The 19,036-nt window shown below is 42.2% G+C and overlaps 1 protein-coding gene across 1 annotated transcript in view; it reads left to right on the plus strand.

Moving 5' to 3' along the window:
• DMXL1 (Dmx like 1) overlaps nt 1-19,036 on the plus strand; it is an 86,584-nt gene that overhangs the window by 34,212 nt on the left and 33,336 nt on the right. The window contains exons 16-23 of the mRNA XM_058824250.1: nt 651-767; nt 1,991-2,215; nt 2,811-4,496; nt 5,037-5,147; nt 6,489-6,658; nt 16,931-17,028; nt 17,706-17,871; nt 18,652-18,904. Coding sequence (XP_058680233.1) covers nt 651-767; nt 1,991-2,215; nt 2,811-4,496; nt 5,037-5,147; nt 6,489-6,658; nt 16,931-17,028; nt 17,706-17,871; nt 18,652-18,904 — 2,826 coding nt within the window. The remainder of the gene's footprint in view (nt 1-650; nt 768-1,990; nt 2,216-2,810; nt 4,497-5,036; nt 5,148-6,488; nt 6,659-16,930; nt 17,029-17,705; nt 17,872-18,651; nt 18,905-19,036) is intronic.

A 19,036-nucleotide genomic window follows, 5' to 3' on the forward strand; every position in this document is an offset into this window, starting at 1 on the left:
GTTACCTCATATTGTTTTTAAAAACAACAATTCATTTATGTTTTTCTATGGTACCATAACCATTGCAATGTTAAAAGCACAGGGCAAATACAGGCTATTCTTGGTAATGTTTTATGTATACTCACACCTAGAGGGTCAGAGGAATCATAGAGGAAAAAGACTCCCTAAATTAACTCTTCCTTTTTGGTCCTAATGGGTTGACTTTTATATGAAAGAAAGAGAATACCTGGGTAAACTCTCCAGAATTGGGTGCCTGTTGATAGTACAACTCATATCTTCTTTTTGTGTAAAACTATGGCAAGTAAATTCTTAGGAAGAAGCATGATATCTCTTTCTCTCTTCTAGACTATACTATACTTGATAATACATTCTGGGATTTAACTTTAAACATAGCAAAGTCAGCCAAATGTGTTGTCATCTCTGAAAGAAAACACTGGCAGTTCTTACATGAGTAAGAATCACTACCTGTGATTGTAGTGTTTGTTGGTTGTGGTAAAAAACTGAGAAAGCTAATGTAAGAGTTAGATGCAGTCAGATCATTGCATTTCAGTATTCATGTTAGCTTAATCTGATTATTTGCTAGCCAAGAAAATTTAGTTTTGCTTTCAGATGAATAACCCCTAAGATCTTCCTGTTCTCAATTTCACCAGGAAACCAGCAGAATGGATTCTCTGAAAAATTCTACTTAATAGTGATAGAATATACACAAACCCGTTCATTACTACATATGTGGCATCTACATTTGAAAGCAATTCCTGTCTCAATAGGTAAGCCCTCTTTCTTGTAGTTTTTTTTTAAAAAAACCACTGTCTGGTGAATATCTGTTGTTCAGTGTAATCTAAAATGTTTCATATTTTTGAAAAGATTCTGCATTTGATTACAAGATTTTATCACAACCATTCTTTCTTGATTACCTACTTTTCTGATTGCTGAAACTGCTCAGTTCAGCCTGAGCCTAGAGTTTGGTATTTTTTGTGCATTCTAAGGACAGACATGCTTAATTGGCTCTAATTAAGTTAAGTTAGTTAAGATGTTTTGCTTTTTGGAAGTTCTAGTTTTCAATTTTTGAGTTTATGCATACATTTTAAATAGGAATGTAGTCTGAGCATCAGTGATGCCATTACAATTCTAAATAATTTTGACGTTCTGAAGTCTGCTGGTCCTCTTTCAAACGACCAAACTATCTCTAAAACTCTTAGGTTTTATAGAAAGGTAAGATACACTTTTGTAGTTTTCTCTTAACATTTAAAGATTTTAATAAACATGAATCTGATACCACTTACCAGAGAAGTTCGTTATAATCCATGTTTCTGTCATTTAAACTAAATCAGCATTTCTTACTCTTGCTTTCAAATAAGAGAAAAAGTGTTATTGTAATTAATTTATAAGTTAGTAAGAATAATAAAGATCTAAATTTTCTGATGTAGTTATGTGATGAGAAAATTACTGAGAAGGCTCTGCAGCAAATCTGTTGGAATTTTTGTGTTTCATTTCCAGCAATTTTATACTCCAGGTCTTGAGTTTTATCAAAAAAGGGAAGCATTCATATCACATGATCTGAGAGCCTATGTTTTAAGGAATAAAATAAATCTGTTATTAAAACATTTCTCAAAAATAACTTTCATCAGTTTGTAAGCTAAAGACATGAGGGCCATAATTTAATTTTCCCTAGCTGCAGGTATTCTTACTGAAACCTTATTTTCAGTGGATAGCCACATACATATTTCTTTGCAGCTTTTGGTCTTTTTGGTCATGCTTTGATTGTTTTATAATCTCTCAGCAGTTCTAGGGTCTCTGAAGTATTTAATGTGAGATGTCCTAGTGTTTCTCTTTAAATATGAATATAAGAATACATTTAATGACAACGAATGTAAAATTTTAAGTCAGATTTTGTCTGTCCCTTCTGGAACTACTAAAGTGAATAAAATAACTTCTTACATTAAAAGAAATAATTGATCTTTTAAAGTTAACAATGTGTACCTTTCTTTAGATGAAAAGATAGGTTCGAATCTATCTGAAGAAACAATACAAACAGAAGAATTGTATTCTTCACCAGATCCAGAGAAGATCCAGTCACCTTTCACTCAAAAGTATCGGGCCTGTAGAGCAAACCTTCAGAGTACCAGCTGGCTTACTCTGTCTTCCAAAATGGTGTACAGTCAAGAGTTGACTATGCCAGAAGGAGTTGAAATAATAAGTGTAAAGCCATCAGCAGGTTTGTCATCTTTTTTTAAAATACTAAAATAAGGATTCTCTGCCTTTCTGACTTTGGTCTTGAAAGAGCAACAAAATAATAGTGACTTTTGGATTTGTTGTTAGAACCAACATGTGTAGGTGAATCCAAAAGGTTTGCTAAAATGTACTTCCTGTCACTTAATATTTCAATCCTGCAACTAACATTAAAATAAAGCTCTTACTTAAGAGAATAGTAGAAACACAAATTTTGTTTTGCGGTCATTCATGAAATTTTTGTAGGATCTGTACTTAAATGTTAAGGTTTCATCAGCAATCTTTTTAAAATACAGTTTTAGATTTTTCAATGAAGAAATATTTTTTGGCAGAATATATGTTAGTATTCGTGTTTAAATAATATTTGACTCCTCTCTGGGACACAAAATGCAATCAAAGGGTAAAACGGTTTCATGGTATATTTGACATATCGTCTTCGTGAGGCCCTGTAAATGACCTCTTTGTGAGGAAGCAGTAATACTTTTTTTAATTTGGAGCCCTGAAATAGTGGCTGAATAAAAATGTTGCCAATTTGGTTTTTAGTATTTCCTCCAGTAAGAGTGTATTTTTTTCCATTTTAGGACATCTCAGTTCTTCTTCCATATATCCTGTTTGTCGTGCACCTTATCTGCTGGCTACTTCCTGCTCTGATGGAAAAGTTCGATTCTGGAGATGCAGGGTTGTCACTGAAGCTTCTTCCATGCCACAAAATGACACAGACAGTGATGTTAAATATGTATGGGAAGAATGGCCATTATTGATTGAGGAGGGACTTCCTAGTAGTAGTGCTATTAATGTTCCAGGGAGGCCAACTGATGTCAGCTGTGCACACACAAACAGATTAGCAGTGGCATACAAGCAGGCAGCATCTAGAAATAGCTGTCTTTCTCAAGATTTTGTGATGCACGTTAGTATTTTTGAATGTGAGTCTACAGGGGGTTCTTCTTGGATTTTAGAACAGACACTTAAATTAGATGAGCTAGGCACCATGTTGGACTCTGGTGTTAGTGTTGATAGCGATTTAGTGGCAGATAACCAGCAAGATACTTCTCTGTCTCATGGTGGAAGTATTATACCCAACACTAAGCACTTGGTACACTTGGATTGGATGTCTAGGGAAGATGGTTCACATATTCTGACAGTGGGAATTGGATCAAAACTTTATATGTTTGGTCAGGTGTCTGGGAAGGGGCAGGAACAAAATGGTAACGAGATTGCTGCAGTCTCCCACAGTGGCAGTCCTAAGGCTGCGACTCTTTCTGGGTTTATTTTGTTGCGTTGTGTTGACTTGGTTTCATCTGTGGAGGGGTCACCTCCTTTTCCTGTATCCTTGTCTTGGGTGCGTGATGGCATTCTGGTAGTTGGAATGGATTGTGAAATGCATGTTTATTCCCAGTGGCAATCTCCTTCTAAGCAGGAATTAGTTAGTACAGATTCCTGCAGTGGAAGTATGCCATGCCTAACTAGCTTAATGAAACAAAGCCAGTCAGCCGCCTCAGGTCTGCATCCACCAAAGAGAACTTTGACCAGATCTATGACCAGCCTTGCACAGAAACTTAGTGGGAAAAGGTCTGCCTCTGATCTGTCTATGGAAATGGAAGATTCTGGTCTATTTGAAGCAGCTCATACATTATCTCCAACTTTACCTCAGTACCATCCATATCAACTGTTGGAACTCATGGATCTCGGTAAAGTACGCAGAGCAAAAGCCATTCTGTCCCACTTGGTGAAGTGCATTGCTGGAGAAGTTGTTGCTATAAATGAGTCTGAGCCTAACCATGACAGGAGGCTCAGATCTCTGACGATCAGTGCCAGTGGAAGCACTGCAAGAGATCCCAAAATGTTCAGTAAAACAGAGACTACAGACTATATAGAAATAGACTCTGTTCCACCATTGCCTCTGTATGCTCTGCTTGCTGCGGATGATGATTCATCTTTTTCCTGTTCAGAGAAGTCCAATAATCAGCATAGTCAAAATAAAAAGGATATGCCCAATGACAGTTACGAAAATCTCTTCCAAAATAATGTTATAAGTACAGATGACCTTGTCACATTTGAGGCAGATGAAGACAGTTCAAAAGTCATTGATCTTTCTCAATACAGCCCAACTTACTTTGGACCAGAACATGCTCAAGTTCTTTCTCGTCACTTGCTTCATTCAAGCCTGCCAGGTCTGACTAGGATGGAGCAAATGTCACTGATGGCCTTGGCAGATACAATTGCTACTACCAGTACTGACATTGGAGAAAGCAGGGACAGAAGTCAGGGTAAGCTGTCTCTTCCAAGTTAAATGTACTACTGTGCTTCACATCCGTTCCAGGGGTTTTTTTTTCCTATTGTGGAATATTTTTGTGGCTTGTAAGATGATGATGCACCTTCATTTCATGGTGTAATTGTTTCAAGACCTATTGCTTGGATAAAAGTAAAATTTTCTTTTGCCACTTGGTAATGCCACTGTGAATCTATCAGTCCACATACTATAATTATTTTAAATTCACTTTTGAAGAGACAGGAATGACAAATATTTGTTGTACCGTGTAGAAAAAATGAGGAAGAATTTGATTTGTTTTTTTTTTTTAATATATAACTTTTTCTGTCCCTTGCATTAAACAGAACAAATAACTTCAGAAGTTTTTATATTTGAAATTTTCTTCTTTCTCTCCTCTTGAAGGGAAGAATTATGGACTAAGCTATCATTTACAAATTCCAAGTATTAGTAGTCACAAATTTATATTTCTTCTATTAAGACCTACAATACTTACTTGGATTAATTGCTGTAAAATGTGTGTAAAAATATTTATTTCCAGGTGGAGAAACTCTCGATGAGTGTGGTTTAAAATTTTTATTGGCTGTCCGGCGTCACACCTTCCTAACAACTGCGCTTCCTCCTGTGCATCGAGCCCAGCTGCTTCACCAAGGTAACCAATGTCTTTTCTTAGATGAGTTGGGTTTTAGTGATGTAGCTGCCCCTGTGAATGGTGTGCTGTTGATGTGCCTCTGCAGAATCAGTAATTTAATTCATTGGGGTTTTTCAAGAAATGTTGTCTAATGTGAATGAGTGCTAGAGCAGAAAATGTCTTGTTTTGGTTGAGGTAAAGGTCTCAGAACTGATTTTTTTCAAACAAGTTTTTAGTTGGTAGGGGAGAATTTCTGTTTTCCCAAATTAAATACCCCAAATTTTCCAAATGAAATCCTACTACCATGTTGTTCCAATAACCTTCTGCAGGAATAATGTAGTAGACAATTGCACCTATTTATGTATGGGTTTGGTACATATTTGGAAAAAAAAATTACTACTCACACTTTAAATAATTATATATACTTAGTGTAATTATACAATAAACTATTTCATATAGGGAAGGTTTTTTTAGTAAAATTTAACTAGTTCCATCCTGATATTGCAGATGACAGAACGAGATGGATTTGGTAAGTGATAATCAGATGTAAAGGACTGGCTATGATTACTCCTTTAGCCATCATGACAGTTGTGATAGCATTTTCAGTTGCATGGTTGTCTCCCCTCAGCTGAATCAGAGGCTGGAATTTGCCACAACTGCCAGGGCAGAGTATTGCAGAGTTAACTTTCTGTTGGACTAATTTTAGTTGAGATACTTCTGTTTCTGGTGAGCTCAGAAATGGGTGAGAGTGGGAAGGGCCTCCAGGGCAAATGTGGAAGTGGCTTTCTACAGAAAAGCACCTGGCCCTCACTAGAGTTGCAATTATCCTTAGCCAGCTCTGTTGTTGTTTAGCAATTGCTTCCTTCCTCATAAGATTTTTTTATTTCAAGTTTTCTTTTGTATCTCTATCATCAAAGGTGTTTTTGCTCTGATTATCTGAAACTTGTGCATTTTCTAATCCAAGTCAAAATAGTGAACCTGTCTTTCAAAATTTCGAAAAATGTAATCAGTACACTGCACTTTGTGTCATGGCTAATCTTAGTGCCCCTTAGTATCCATTTGTTTGAACTTCATAGAGAAACTCTGTTCTTCACAAACTTACCTAAGGAGTTTGCAGATGAAAAATTGTTTCCAGTTGTATCATTTTTTTGCAATATTTGAAATGCAGTCCTAACAAATACCCTTAAATTTCTGTTGCCTCGTCAGCAGTGCACTTAAAAATTCAAAACAAGCAGTTTGACCTACTTTCCTTCCCCCGTTCCCATCCCTTTATCTTCAGGTTCTGGATTATTTTATTAATGAATATCTTCTGAATTTTCTTTTTCCTTTTTTTTCTTTTCTTCTTGACTGTTCATTGTACAGGTTTATCTACGAGTCACTTTGCCTGGGCATTCCATTCCGTAGCAGAGGAGGAGCTCCTGAGTATGCTCCCTGCAGTGCAGAAAGGCGATCCAACCTGGTCTGAGCTCAGAGCTATGGGTGTGGGATGGTGGGTTCGAAACATCCACAGCCTGCGGAGATGTATAGAAAAGGTAAACAGAGCATTCCAAAAATCCCCACAAAATCCTTCCAAACAGCTGTTCTCCAGTGTTTACCTTCTGTCTCTGTCTCAGCTGTTTTTTATGGCCTGGAAAGGCTCGGGAGGGCCGTGGGCAGCCCGCACTCCAAAGGACAAGAAGAGGCTTCAGGTTTTTTCTCGGTCTTCAGTGTTTATTAGTTTTTTATCTAAAAGATTTTTCTCTCGGCCCGACAGAGGTCTGCACAGCAAGTCAGCCATGAGCACGCTGAGAGCCCCCGGGGCAGTCACTTATCTTTATACTCAAAACTACGTATACAATATTTACCTATTTTCCCCAATACCTTTTACCCTCATTGACCAGTGCACTTTTAGTAATAACCAATCCCTAAATGCCAGCATCACCACAGAAGATGGAGGCCAAGAAGAAGAAGAAGAGGACACGCCCCAATTCCTCCATCTTACTTCTCTAGACCCCCCTGTACAGAAATCCTAAACCCTGTGTTTCACACTCTAATTAACTTATCCCTTCACCGTTTACCCCAGTGAAATCCTCCCATCCTCATACAGGTGTCGTCTCCTGTGTAGGATCAAAGTCCAGCCACCAGACACTTCTGGCAACATTCCAGGACTCCCGAGCCCCCCAAGGGTGGTCTTGGTGACTCGGCACATCAGTCCTGAGGTGCTGAGATCCCACATCTCCCCCTTCTGTTTGCACTAAAAAGACCTCTTTTGCTACCTGACTCATAGCACGTCTTAAACATGCAAAGATGCATGGGACAACAAGTATGAGGACCAAGAGAATTACTAAGATATAGAATCCTATCTTTAAAATTCCTCTCCAAATGGGAGAGATACCAAAGAATCCTGACTTCGCTTTTGTGTGAAATCATTGTTTTGTTTTTCATTCAAGACCCTAAAGGAAAAATTCCCCAAAGTCCTTAGTTTCTTTTTATTTCTCTTCTGAGTCGTTTTTTGCAGCCTGAGTCTCGACTTCTGTCTGAGTACTCGTCTCTTTGTTTCTCGGATCAGCGTTCTCCTGTTCTCGCGTTTGGAATGGCTTCACGTGTCGCGCTGACACCCACTTCAGACCTCAATCTGTGGAAACACAAGTGAAACCCTTGCCACAAGTGATTAGTTTGAAAGGACCCTCTATTTGTCCTGTCTCTGGGTTTCTGATCAAAACTAAAGGATTTTCCCCTAGCTTTGCCTGTGTGCTGTTTAGAAAATGTCTCACGATTGGTGGATTAGGTTCTGAGGATGAACTATTTAAGAAATCCAACACATACAGCGCCTTATTTAATTTCATGTGAGGTGTTGCCTCTGGTTCACCCCTTCTTTGTCTGTCCAGAAGGGATTTCAGGGTGTGATGTGTTCTTTCAATGATTGCCTGACCTGTGGGCGAATGTGGAATACCACACGTATGTTTGACACCCCATCTTTTCAGAAATTTGTCAAGCACCCTGCCTGTATACGTTGAACCATTGTCTGTTTTTATCTCCTGAGGCACACCTAATGATGCGAATGCTTGCAGAAAATGTCGACAAGCATGGTCTGCTGTTTCCCCTGCATGTGCTGAAGCAAAGACTGCACCTGAGAATGTATCTACAGAAACATGAACATTTTTGCACCTCCCAAAGGATGGATACTTCGTGACATCAGCTTGCCACAATTGAAGACTTTGCAGTCCCTGCGGATTGATTGCTCCGGTAGAAGAAGATGGCTGCGCAAGCTGACAGTCTGGACAAGCACTAATGATCTCCCTCGCCTGACTCTTTGTGAGACGAAAGGACTCCATCAGCGCTTGTGCATTCTGATGAAAGAACGCATGACTTAATCTTGCCTGCTCAAAAATGTCCGGCAGTGTTTGCAAAATGGCATTGTCAACCTGTCCACTCGAGCATTCCTTTCCGCTAAAAACCCCAGAAGTGTTGTGTGCGCTCTAATGTGCGTGATAAAATATTCTCTTTCCCTGCTTTCTAGCAGTGTTTTCAAGCTCGTCAGATATGAGTATAAAACCTCATTACTGACTTCTTTCAAGAACGAACCCTCCAATCTCTTGACCACACCCGCAACATATGCGGAATCTGTCACCAGATTGAGAGGCTGTTTGAACAACTGAAATGCTCGGACAACGGCTGCCAACTCCACAATTTGTGGAGAGCCCTGAACCATCCTCACGTCTGATTCCCAATCCCCTGTCGCTGAGTTTCTCCACGTGATCACTGACTTGTGTGTCTTCCCTGAGCCATCTGTGAACACTGTGATCCGGTCCAAAGGTTCTTCACTTATTCTTGGTTTCGCTCTGTAACATATTTGTGACTGCAGTATTCTATGTTGTGGAAAATGGACTGTGCAAGTTCCTGGGAACGCTAACAACGCGATTAATAGGTCTTTCGATAGTTGCATTGCCCAATCGAAATAGTCTCGCTTCAGAGGTAATCTGATAACTGAGAATTCTCTTCCTGCCCTTGTCAGCAACCTTGTTCTCGCCTTTATGATGATTTGTGCTGCCATCTCTAAATCTGTGAGAATTGTTTTTGCGGGCCTGTGTGGTAGGAAAATCCACTCTATGATTATCAAAGAGTCCTTTTGTGATTCATCCCATTGGAAGATCAAACCATGGAACTGTGTTTTCTTCCCCAGCACTGCCAACTGAAAAGGCAATGTTGGAACAAGTCAATGTGCCTGCCTTTTCTGTATCGCGTCCGTGACTTTCTCCAACTCTTTCTTCGCTTCTGGCGTGAGTGTCCTGGGAGATCGAATGTCTGTGTCTCCTCTCAAAAGATCGAGCAACGCTGGAATGTTGCTGTTTGTGATTCCCAAAACTGGCCTCATCCAGTTGATTTCTCCCAAAAGCTGTTGTAAATCATGCAAATTGCTGATCTTAGTGCTGATCTCCATTTTTTGAGGTTTTATTGTTTTCTCTGAAATTTTTGACCCTAGGTATTTCCAAGGCGCAACCTCCTGAATCTTCGAAATGCTGATTTCCAGACCTGCCTTTTGCACCTCTCCAATCACACAGTCATGAGCTTCTTGCAGCTCCTGTTGCGTTGATGCTGCAATGGGCAAATCATCCATGTAATGAATGATCTTCACCTTCGGAAATTTCTTCCGCGCTGGTGCCAAAGCTCGTGCCACGTACCATTGACAGATTGTCGGAGAATTTTTGAGGCCTTGTGGAAGAACGACCCAATGGTACCGCTGCAGAGGCGTTTCCTTGTTGACACTCAGAACTGAAAAGGCAAATCTCGGAGCATCATCCGCATGGAGTGGAACACTGAAAAAGCAATCCTTGAGGTCAATGACCACAAGCGGCCATTCTCTGGGAATCATTGAGACAGATGGAAGTCCCAACTGAAGTGGTCCCATGTCTTCTGTGACTTCGTTGATCTTCCTGAGATCATGTGACAACCTCCATTTGCCCGATAGCTTTTTCTTGATGACAAACACTGGAGAGTTCCAAGGGCTGTCTGTTGGCTTGATGTGTCCCTTCTGCAGTTGTTCTTGGACCAGTTCTTTCAAAGCACTCAATTTTTTCTGCTCAAGGGGCCACTGATCCACCCAAAATGGATCATTGGTTTTCCATGTCAACTTCAATGTGGTGAGTGCTGCAGTGACCCCTATTAAAAATCCACTTCGATCTTCGCGCCCCATTGTGCCAAAAGATCTCGACCCCAGACTGTGATCGGCTTTTGGACGACAAAAGGACGAATGATCGCCGTCTTGTCTCCTGGTCCCGTGACAACGACGGAATTCTCACTTTGCAGGCACAGAGATGCTCCCCCTATGCCTGAGAGAGAACCCAAGGGCGCGACCAAGCTCCAACTGCGTGGCCAAAAGATGTACGATATCACCATTACATCTGCCCCTGTGTCGAGCATACCTCTGATCGCTATTGTCCTGTCCCCACATGTCAATTGGCACGTGAGCGTGGGTCGATCTTGACCTATGTGCTTCACCCATGTTGTGTGTACTTCAACATGTTCCTTCATAGGGAAACCTTCTTCGTTGAAGATTGACATGACCTCTCCAACTGCGTGTGGTGGCAATGCGAAAGCTCTCACAACCACAGTATTTTCCAGTACAGTCAATGGTGGACGAAGTGCTCTTGCCAAAACTGTCAATTCTGTATTTTTGGCCGCTGAGACAACCGTTGGATAAACAATGAGTCCAACGATACTGCATTTATCTTGCCCAACTATCAAGAAATCTTGTTTTTTGTATGAATCCCCGCAGATACCCGTTGGTATCTCCGCATGACTTTCATCTAGAAAGCATACTAGTTTTGAAGCTGCCAGTGCACACTGTGCCCCTGGTGGGAGGAGGTCTGGGTTGCTATGGAACCGACTGAGGGTTTTGCTGAGGGCATCTGCTTGTCACTCACTGATGATTGCCCTGTCTGCTCTTGTGACACCGCCAGTACTCGTGTCTGAGCGCTGGCGATTTACGGCCACACTCCTTTTCCTGTTTCCCGGATACGGTAACGGATTTCCTTCCACGTCTGTCTGGGAATAACATTCTTTCACAGAGTGTCTTCCTTTTCCGCACCACGCACAAATTGGCCTTTCCGCTTTCTGTGCTGGCGTTGGTGTATGTGTTCGTGGACAATTCTTTCTCATGTGCCCAAACTCCCCACATTTGTAGCACTGTCCTCCTGGGGGATTGCTCTTTTTCTGCATCGTTGCAAGAACTTTGTTGATGTTCTCATCCTGTTGATGGAGTATTTTTTCTAGCATCTTTTTTTATGTCTTGTCCTCTGATTGCCTTTCTGAGTGTCCCTTTATCTGTTCTTCCCATTCCTCTCTTAATTCGTTCTTCACAATCGATGCGACATGCTGAGGTGTCCCCACCTTGCTGCATGCCTCCACCATCTCTGCCAAGGATGGCCGTCCTGGCGTGGCGCTAATGACCCGTTGACAATCCGGGTTGGCATTGCCGAAAGCTAAGCTCTCCAAGAGTGGCCTCTTCGCTTCTTCAGTCGTCACCTGTCGATCCACGGCTTGCGTGAGTCGATCGATGAACGACATGAATGGTTCTGCGGGACCTTGCCTGATGCAAGAGAACGGAACATCTGGAGCTCCTGTTGGCGTAATCTGCATGATTGCCATTCGTGCTGCTTCTTTGATGTCGCTTAACACTCTTCATGGAAGCCGCACTGCTTGTTCCCCTGGGTTGTCATCTGGAGGATCCCCTGCTAACTGCTCTTCTGTGAGGTTTGCGTTTGGCCCACCTTGATATCTATTCCGCAATTCAGAAAGATACTTTCTCCACCTTTTTTCCCAGACGAGACTCTGTGTGTCAGTGAGAATCATTGCCACAATACTTCGAATATCATATGGCGTGAGGTCATACATGGTGAATGTCCCTCTTAGTAGTTGTTTGAAGTGTTGTGAGTTCAGCCCAAAAGTTTGAGCCGCCTTCCCTAAGTCTTTGAGTGTCTCATGACCCATCCTTTTCCATCTTGGATTCTGTCCCTGGGCAAACAGGATTCCCTTTGCACGAGGGAAGGCACTACTCTGCCCTGGGTGTGTTTTCTCAGCAGCTGCTGACAAAGCTCTCCCTCTCCAAGCCCTACAGGATTCCTGCTCCTGTCTGCTGCAGGAATCAGTGGTGCAAGGCAGGATTTAAACCTGGTCAGAGCCCAGCTGAGCAGCAAGTGACAGAGCTCCTGCAGCCCCCACACCCCTGCCAGGAATAAACCCATTCAAAATAGAAAATTCCAGCAGCAAGGGAAGAACAGTTGGTTATTAATGCTGGAGAGGCCACGGCACAGAGGAGCCAGAGAGCTCCACAGGGAATGTCTGACCCACAGGCAATGGGAAAAGCACTCAGCTCCAAAAGGCAGGGAAATCCTCCAGCCTGGGAGAGCAGTCCCCAAATGCTGTGCCAGGCCCTGTCAGGAGCATCCCACTGACACCCTGTGCCCCCTGCACACCCCAGGGCTCCCTGTGCTGCACTGGGGCTTCGGCAGAAGCTGTGAGGTGGAGACAGGTAATTTCACCTGAAAAACACAAAGAAACCCACAAAACACCTGGATGCTGCAATACAGGGGGGAATGACAGGAGGGGAGATGCACCCAGAGAGTTGCCAGCAGGACAGAACAGGATGAAGGCCAGAACAAAACATGTGGAGAACGACAGCACAAATGGGCTGCTAGAAGCCAGCCCAACATTCCTGGGAAGAGGGGTTTTTTCCACTCCAACCATTTTCTTTTCTAGATGGGGCCTGTACCAGGCAGCACAGCCAAGGGATGTGGAGAAAGGGCTTTGTGCCACCCTCCTCCCACAGCCCTGCGCTCGTAGTATTTGCAGAGGATGTTCTCTGGGAGCACCTTCTCCAGCTCACTGGTGGGGAAGGAACACGTGCAGCTGCCTTCCATGCAGCTCAGCTCTGACTTCCCAGAGCCAAAAACTGCCTCCTGAGCATATTTAATTAGGCACTCCTTGCAGAACAAGTGACCATCTGCACACTGAGTCAGCTCCTCGAAGGCAAACTCCCCGTAGAGGCAGCGGCACTCGATCATCTGCCTGTCCTTCTGATACTGCTCCTCGTTCATCTGCAGAGCCAGGAGGAAGTCTGCATGCTCTGCCATCTCTTTGACTTTCTGCTCATAGAACTCCTGCTCCAGCAGCACTGGGGGGAGAAGGGACAGCCTGTCATAGCTCCTCCAGTGCCTTCTCTTGTTCTCCAGGAAGAACATGCGCTTCTCAATCTTCACATCCCCTTGCTCGAATTTGAAGTCTATATAGGAATATGGATTCATTTCTTTCCTCCTTTTTCATTTCCCGCTGGTTTCAGGAGACAGCTCCTGCCACTTTTTGATAGCATCTGAAAAGGCCTTTCGTGTGATTGCATAGTGCCCCTTGAGCTCATGCAGGGCCCACTTGATGTCCTGGCTGCTCAGCATTTTGAAGTCTGCCATGAGGAGATCAGCTGCCTGGATAAAGCACCGCTGGTCAAGGGGGGCAAGTTTGGAAAAGTCAAACTAGTCCACTTTAGGCACCTTTGTCTCATCTTGGCTGGCAAGCAGGCTGCTGTTTTTTGCAGACTCTCTTGGCCCTTTTTTTTTTTTGCTTTTTTTTTTCTTTCTTCTGGCTTCTGTCCTCAGGAGTTATCAGTGCTCTCCTGGGAATTCGTCCAAGACCGGAGCTGCCCTCTCGGCTCTTCACTCTTCAGCTCTTCAGCTCTTCAGGGCTGACCCCCCCCTGTCTGGTGGGGAGTAGCCCACGCAGCGGACGCCACTCAGGGATGCCCCTCAGGGACGCCACTTGTCTCTGTCTCAGCTGTTTTTTATGGCCTGGAAAGGCTCGGGAGGGCCTTGGGCAGCCCGCACTCCAAAGGACAAGAAGAGGCTTCAGGTTTTTTCTCGGTCTTCAGTGTTTATTAGTTTTTTATCTAAAAGATTTTCTCTCGGCCCGACAGAGGTTTGCACAGCAAGTCAGCCATGAGCACGCTGAGAGCCCCCGGGGCGGTCACTTATCTTTATACTCAAAACTACGTATACAATATTTACCTATTTTCCCCAATACCTTTTACCCTTATTGACCAGTGCACTTTTAGTAATAACCAATCCCTAAATGCCAGCATCACCACAGAAGATGGAAGCCAAGAAGAAGAAGAAGGAGGACAGGACACACCCCAATTCCTCCATCTTACTTCTCTAGACCCCCCTGTACAGAAATCCTAAACCCTGTGTTTCACACTCTAATTAACTTATCCCTTCACCGTTTACCCCAGTGAAATCCTCCCATCCTCATACAGGTGTCGTCTCCTGTGTAGGATCAAAGTCCAGCCACCAGACACTTCTGGCAACATTCCAGGACCTCCGAGCCCCCCAAGGGTGGTCTTGGTGACTCGGCACATCAGTCCTGAGGTGCTGAGATCCCACAACCTTCTATTTATGTAGTTTTAAGTTGTTAGATAATGAACTTTTTCTGAGTGTTCCATGCTGTAATTTTTTGTATCTAAGGTGCTCTGTATGAATATGAGCCTCTATATTTAACTAATTTTTTTAGTACTTTAGTCTTCAAATTCCATTGTGGAGTACAGTTTTTGCTCTTAGATACTTCATCTTAAAGGTAATATTGTACAGTGCTTATTGTGGATGCTCCAGATACAGATGGAGCATTGTTATGGTTTAGGCCTGGCAAAACCAGAGCCCCCATGAGTATACCTTCTACCTGATATCTGCTGTGAGATGTGAGCAGGAATAAGCAAAGCAGGCTCCTGCTTAAACATAAAGAAAAGTTTATTAACTAAACTACACACAATTACTAAACTACACACACAAAAAAAAAGAAAACACAAGGAGAATGAAAACTACACAGAAAGACTTCCCCCTCCTCCTGCAGATCCCAGTACAATTCATTTCCCAAAATTATCCACACACGGTCTGGCATCACCCTTTAGAAAATCAAATCTTCAGCTTATGAAGAGTAGACGGAGTCCTTCCTTGTAGCACGGACTTCTTGTCACAATTAGCACGGCCCGGAGTCCTGCTATCTCGTGACATCTCCTTTCCATGCCAAGGTGCTCTCAGCACCAGGCATGGGATGGGGCAGAGGCCTGCTTTCAGGGTGGGCCTTTTTAAGGATGCCTCGTCTCGTTCCAAGCAGAGCACACTCTCATCTCTGGGACCTTTGTCCCCCCCATTTCTTCTATACCCCCTGGGGCCGAGGGGTCTCAACACCAAACTCTCCTGGCTCCGAGCCTCCGCTTCCCCCTGCAATGCAGCCTCTGTATCACCAGGAAACAGTCCATGGATCTACAACAAAAGAGTCCAGCAAAGTTGCCACTCCATCTTCCCCCATTCCTTCAACATCTCTCTTTCTCTCTGCCAGACCCCCTTACTGGCCTGTTTCTTCCTTCATCTTCCACCCTTATCCCTTTCCTAGGAAAGGGAATGTTCCGTGAAGTTCTCACTATCCACAAGAGTTAAAAGCTCTCCCAGGCCGCTGGGCTGCTCGCTGCCCCCCCCTTCTCCTCCCAGCCGTGCTGCCGGCACATGATATCAAGTTTCAAGGTAAAACTTCCAGCACAGGCTGCATTCTCTCCGCCTCCAAAAAAGGGGGGGGGATAAACAGGTCGCTCAATGCCCCCCACACCCTTCCACCGAATCCGGGCCTACCGCAGATGGGCCACGTGGCTTTCCCCTCCCCCAGCCCAGCAGCAACTGGGCCGGGGCAGGGAGGCCCAGCCCTTCACGCCGGAAATCCCAAGAGGGCTCTGAAGGACGAGAGCCCTGCTTTTAACTCCTGGGGTTTGTAGTCTCAAGAGGCGGTTCCAATGCCCCACTGGTCAAACCAGGTGCTCATCTTAAAATCCGAACACCCATTGGTGACCACAGCAAAACAACATATCCCAGATGTCCCATTTCCGGTCAAACCACGACAAGCATATAGTTGTTTTTTATAGCAAAACTGAGAAGCAAGTCATGGGAAAAGGTTCTTCTTAGCAACCTATCAGATGTGGGTACAACTTAGATATTATATGTTCATCTGTGTTGCAAATTGATTATTTTACATGATAAACCTTATGTTTTTTTGTTTTGGCTTGGTGATTTTTTTTGTTCGTTTGAAGGTTTTGTTGAGTTTTTTATATTAAATATTTTAATAATCACAGGTGTGCTAATAAGCCTAATTTCATATTCACTTGCTTTAAACTCTTGGAAAAGCCAAGTGCGTTGAGCTAGAAAATGACATGCACAAGATACTTTGACTACAAAGCACGAAGTGGTAAAATGCATGTCTCTGCTTTTACTTTCAAATCTTCAGTAATTAATCGTTACTTTATGAAACTGCCTTGCATTAAAAAATTATTACTGCCTTGCATTAAAAAAAATCCAGATAGTATGGGCCCGAGTTTAAGATTATCTTACATGGCACTTGGACTATTCTTGCTGCCACTTACCCTTTTTCCTTTCCACCTTCCAAAAGCAATCATTGGTCCCAGCCTGTTTTTCAAAACTCCATCTTGCAACTAGTAAATTAATAATAATAACTAGTAAATTAATTTTGCTGTGATGTAAGAAACTGATTTCAGATATAGGGATTCCCATTTGATCTGCAAAAAAGCTTCTTGAACTGGAAGAGCATGGGGTAAGTGATATCAAACAGATTGTTGTATCTTCACACGTTCTTACATTGGACTCATAGTGACAGTAGGGATCCTGTATTAAAGAGAACTTCAGAGCACTATGGGGTATGAGATGCCAGAAGCACCAAGAATCTCATTTAAGATTAATTTAAATTGTGATTGTTTTTTTACTTTTGAACTGTCTTCTCAGGTGGCTAAAGCAGCTTTCCAGAGAAACAATGATCCACTTGATGCTGCCATTTTTTACCTTGCAATGAAGAAGAAGGCTGTTATCTGGGGATTGTACAGGTATTCAAGCTTTTACATGGAATTTCACACTGTCTATTTTAATTTTTGGGGAAAAAGTTGAATGGGATTGTAATCCAAAGGAAGCACAAATACTATGCTTGAAAGCTGAGGTTGGATTTCTAAACTAGTCATTACATTGAATGAGTAGTTTCTAACCTTCTTATATTTCCTGCAAGAGTTTAGTTGCTATTTCTGAAGGTAGGTGCTCCAAGTTTTTGTCTCAAATCTGCTGTAATGTCAGTTACTGCTTAATTCTGATTTACTTTTGAGGACCAGCAGTGTAGTGTGTAAAATGTCACGTCTATCTTTTAGATAAGTGTTGTTAAAAATTTCACCTGCAGATCAGGGGACTGACTTATGTCTTCCTAACTGTAGTTTGATACAGCAATTCAGTGTTGCAAACCTTCTGAAAACTAATTTTCATTGTCACTTAAGACGTCACCTTAAGAAAAGCAGAGATTTTCTGTATCAGGTTTTTGAAAATACCATTAGGTTTTGTATTTATTGAAGTTTCTGCTATTTTTAAAGTACCCTTCTCAAATCTCAGTGTGGTGAGGGACTCTGTATTTCCTGATGTGTAGATCTGTATAAAATTATACTGACATCTGCAGAAATTAAGAACTGTAGTGTAACTAATAAAGAGTAAAATGTTTTTATCAATTATGTTTGATACACAGGTCCCAAAAAGACACTAAAATGACACAGTTTTTTGGAAACAACTTTACTGAGGACAGATGGCGTAAAGCAGCCTTAAAGAATGCATTTTCTTTGCTTGGCAAACAGCGGTTTGAACATTCTGCAGCGTTTTTCTTGCTGGCAGGACACTTAAAAGATGCAGTGGAGGTAAGAAAATTTTCAGTGTTTAAGACTGTTACATTGTCCCAAATGTACAAATACTTTGAATGCAGTTTGCATTTTGCATTAATATGACCCCTGAAGCTTCTTATGCTTTCAATTTTTTCTCTTCTTTCCCACCTCAAATAAATGATAAATACAAAACCTTCATCTTTACATTCCAATTCCTTTTTAGCTGTCATATTACTGATACTGAAAAGTGACACGGGTAATTTCTCTGCTCCAATACTAAGGGGACTACCTACAGTTAATCCTTTCAGATTTTTCTACCCTGTCCTATAGGAAGACAAGCATAGTTTTGCATTAGGAAGTTCCACATGTGGTGTTTTGGCAGAGATGAGGATTAGCTCCTAGAATCCCTATACAAAATAACAAGGCAAACACAAATTATTTCCTGGGTCTGAATTGCGTAATTGTGAGGAAATTAATCTCTGTGACAATAAAGGATTTGTTCTGTAAAGCTTTGTAGCTAAAACAACCAGAATCCAGAGGTAAGAGGTCGCATGTGGACATTGGTAATGATCTATAGAGTTGGTTGATTTCAAAGATCTGTTGTCATGCCATACTTAAACTGAAGAAATGCAAATCCAGTCTTGCGTGTGATACTTAGCTACACCTATTCTGCTTCATTCCTGCTCACTTTTTATGGAGTTGGTAGACCTACTTACTTTAATCTGAGCAAATTTATGTCACTTCCTATTATTAATAATTTTAAACTGAGGAGAAATGACAAAGTTTGATCATTTGAACATATTTATTTTTGATTAGGTCTGCCTTGAAAAACTGCATGATATTCAGTTGGCTCTTGTAATATCAAGGCTTTATGAATCGGAGTTTGAAGTGTCTAGTACTTACAAATCTGTACTACAAAAGAGAGTTTTGGGAAGTGTGTCTACTGGAAAAGAGAGCTCAGGGAACATTCACTGTGACCCTTTCTTGCGAAGCATGGCATACTGGATTTTGGAAGATTATAGCAAGGCTCTTGACACTTTGATTAAACATTCTGTTGAAGATGAAGGAGGTAAGAATATAGATATTTGGCCTGTTGACTTGATTTTAAATATTTGCTCATTTAAGCCACAGTTTCTTGAAGTGTCATCTGAACAAAACCAGGTACCACGCAGTTCCTCACCACTTTTAGTAAATACTTGCC

This window comes from Ammospiza caudacuta, chromosome Z (assembly GCF_027887145.1).
Source record: "Ammospiza caudacuta isolate bAmmCau1 chromosome Z, bAmmCau1.pri, whole genome shotgun sequence".
NCBI lineage: Eukaryota > Metazoa > Chordata > Aves > Passeriformes > Passerellidae > Ammospiza > Ammospiza caudacuta.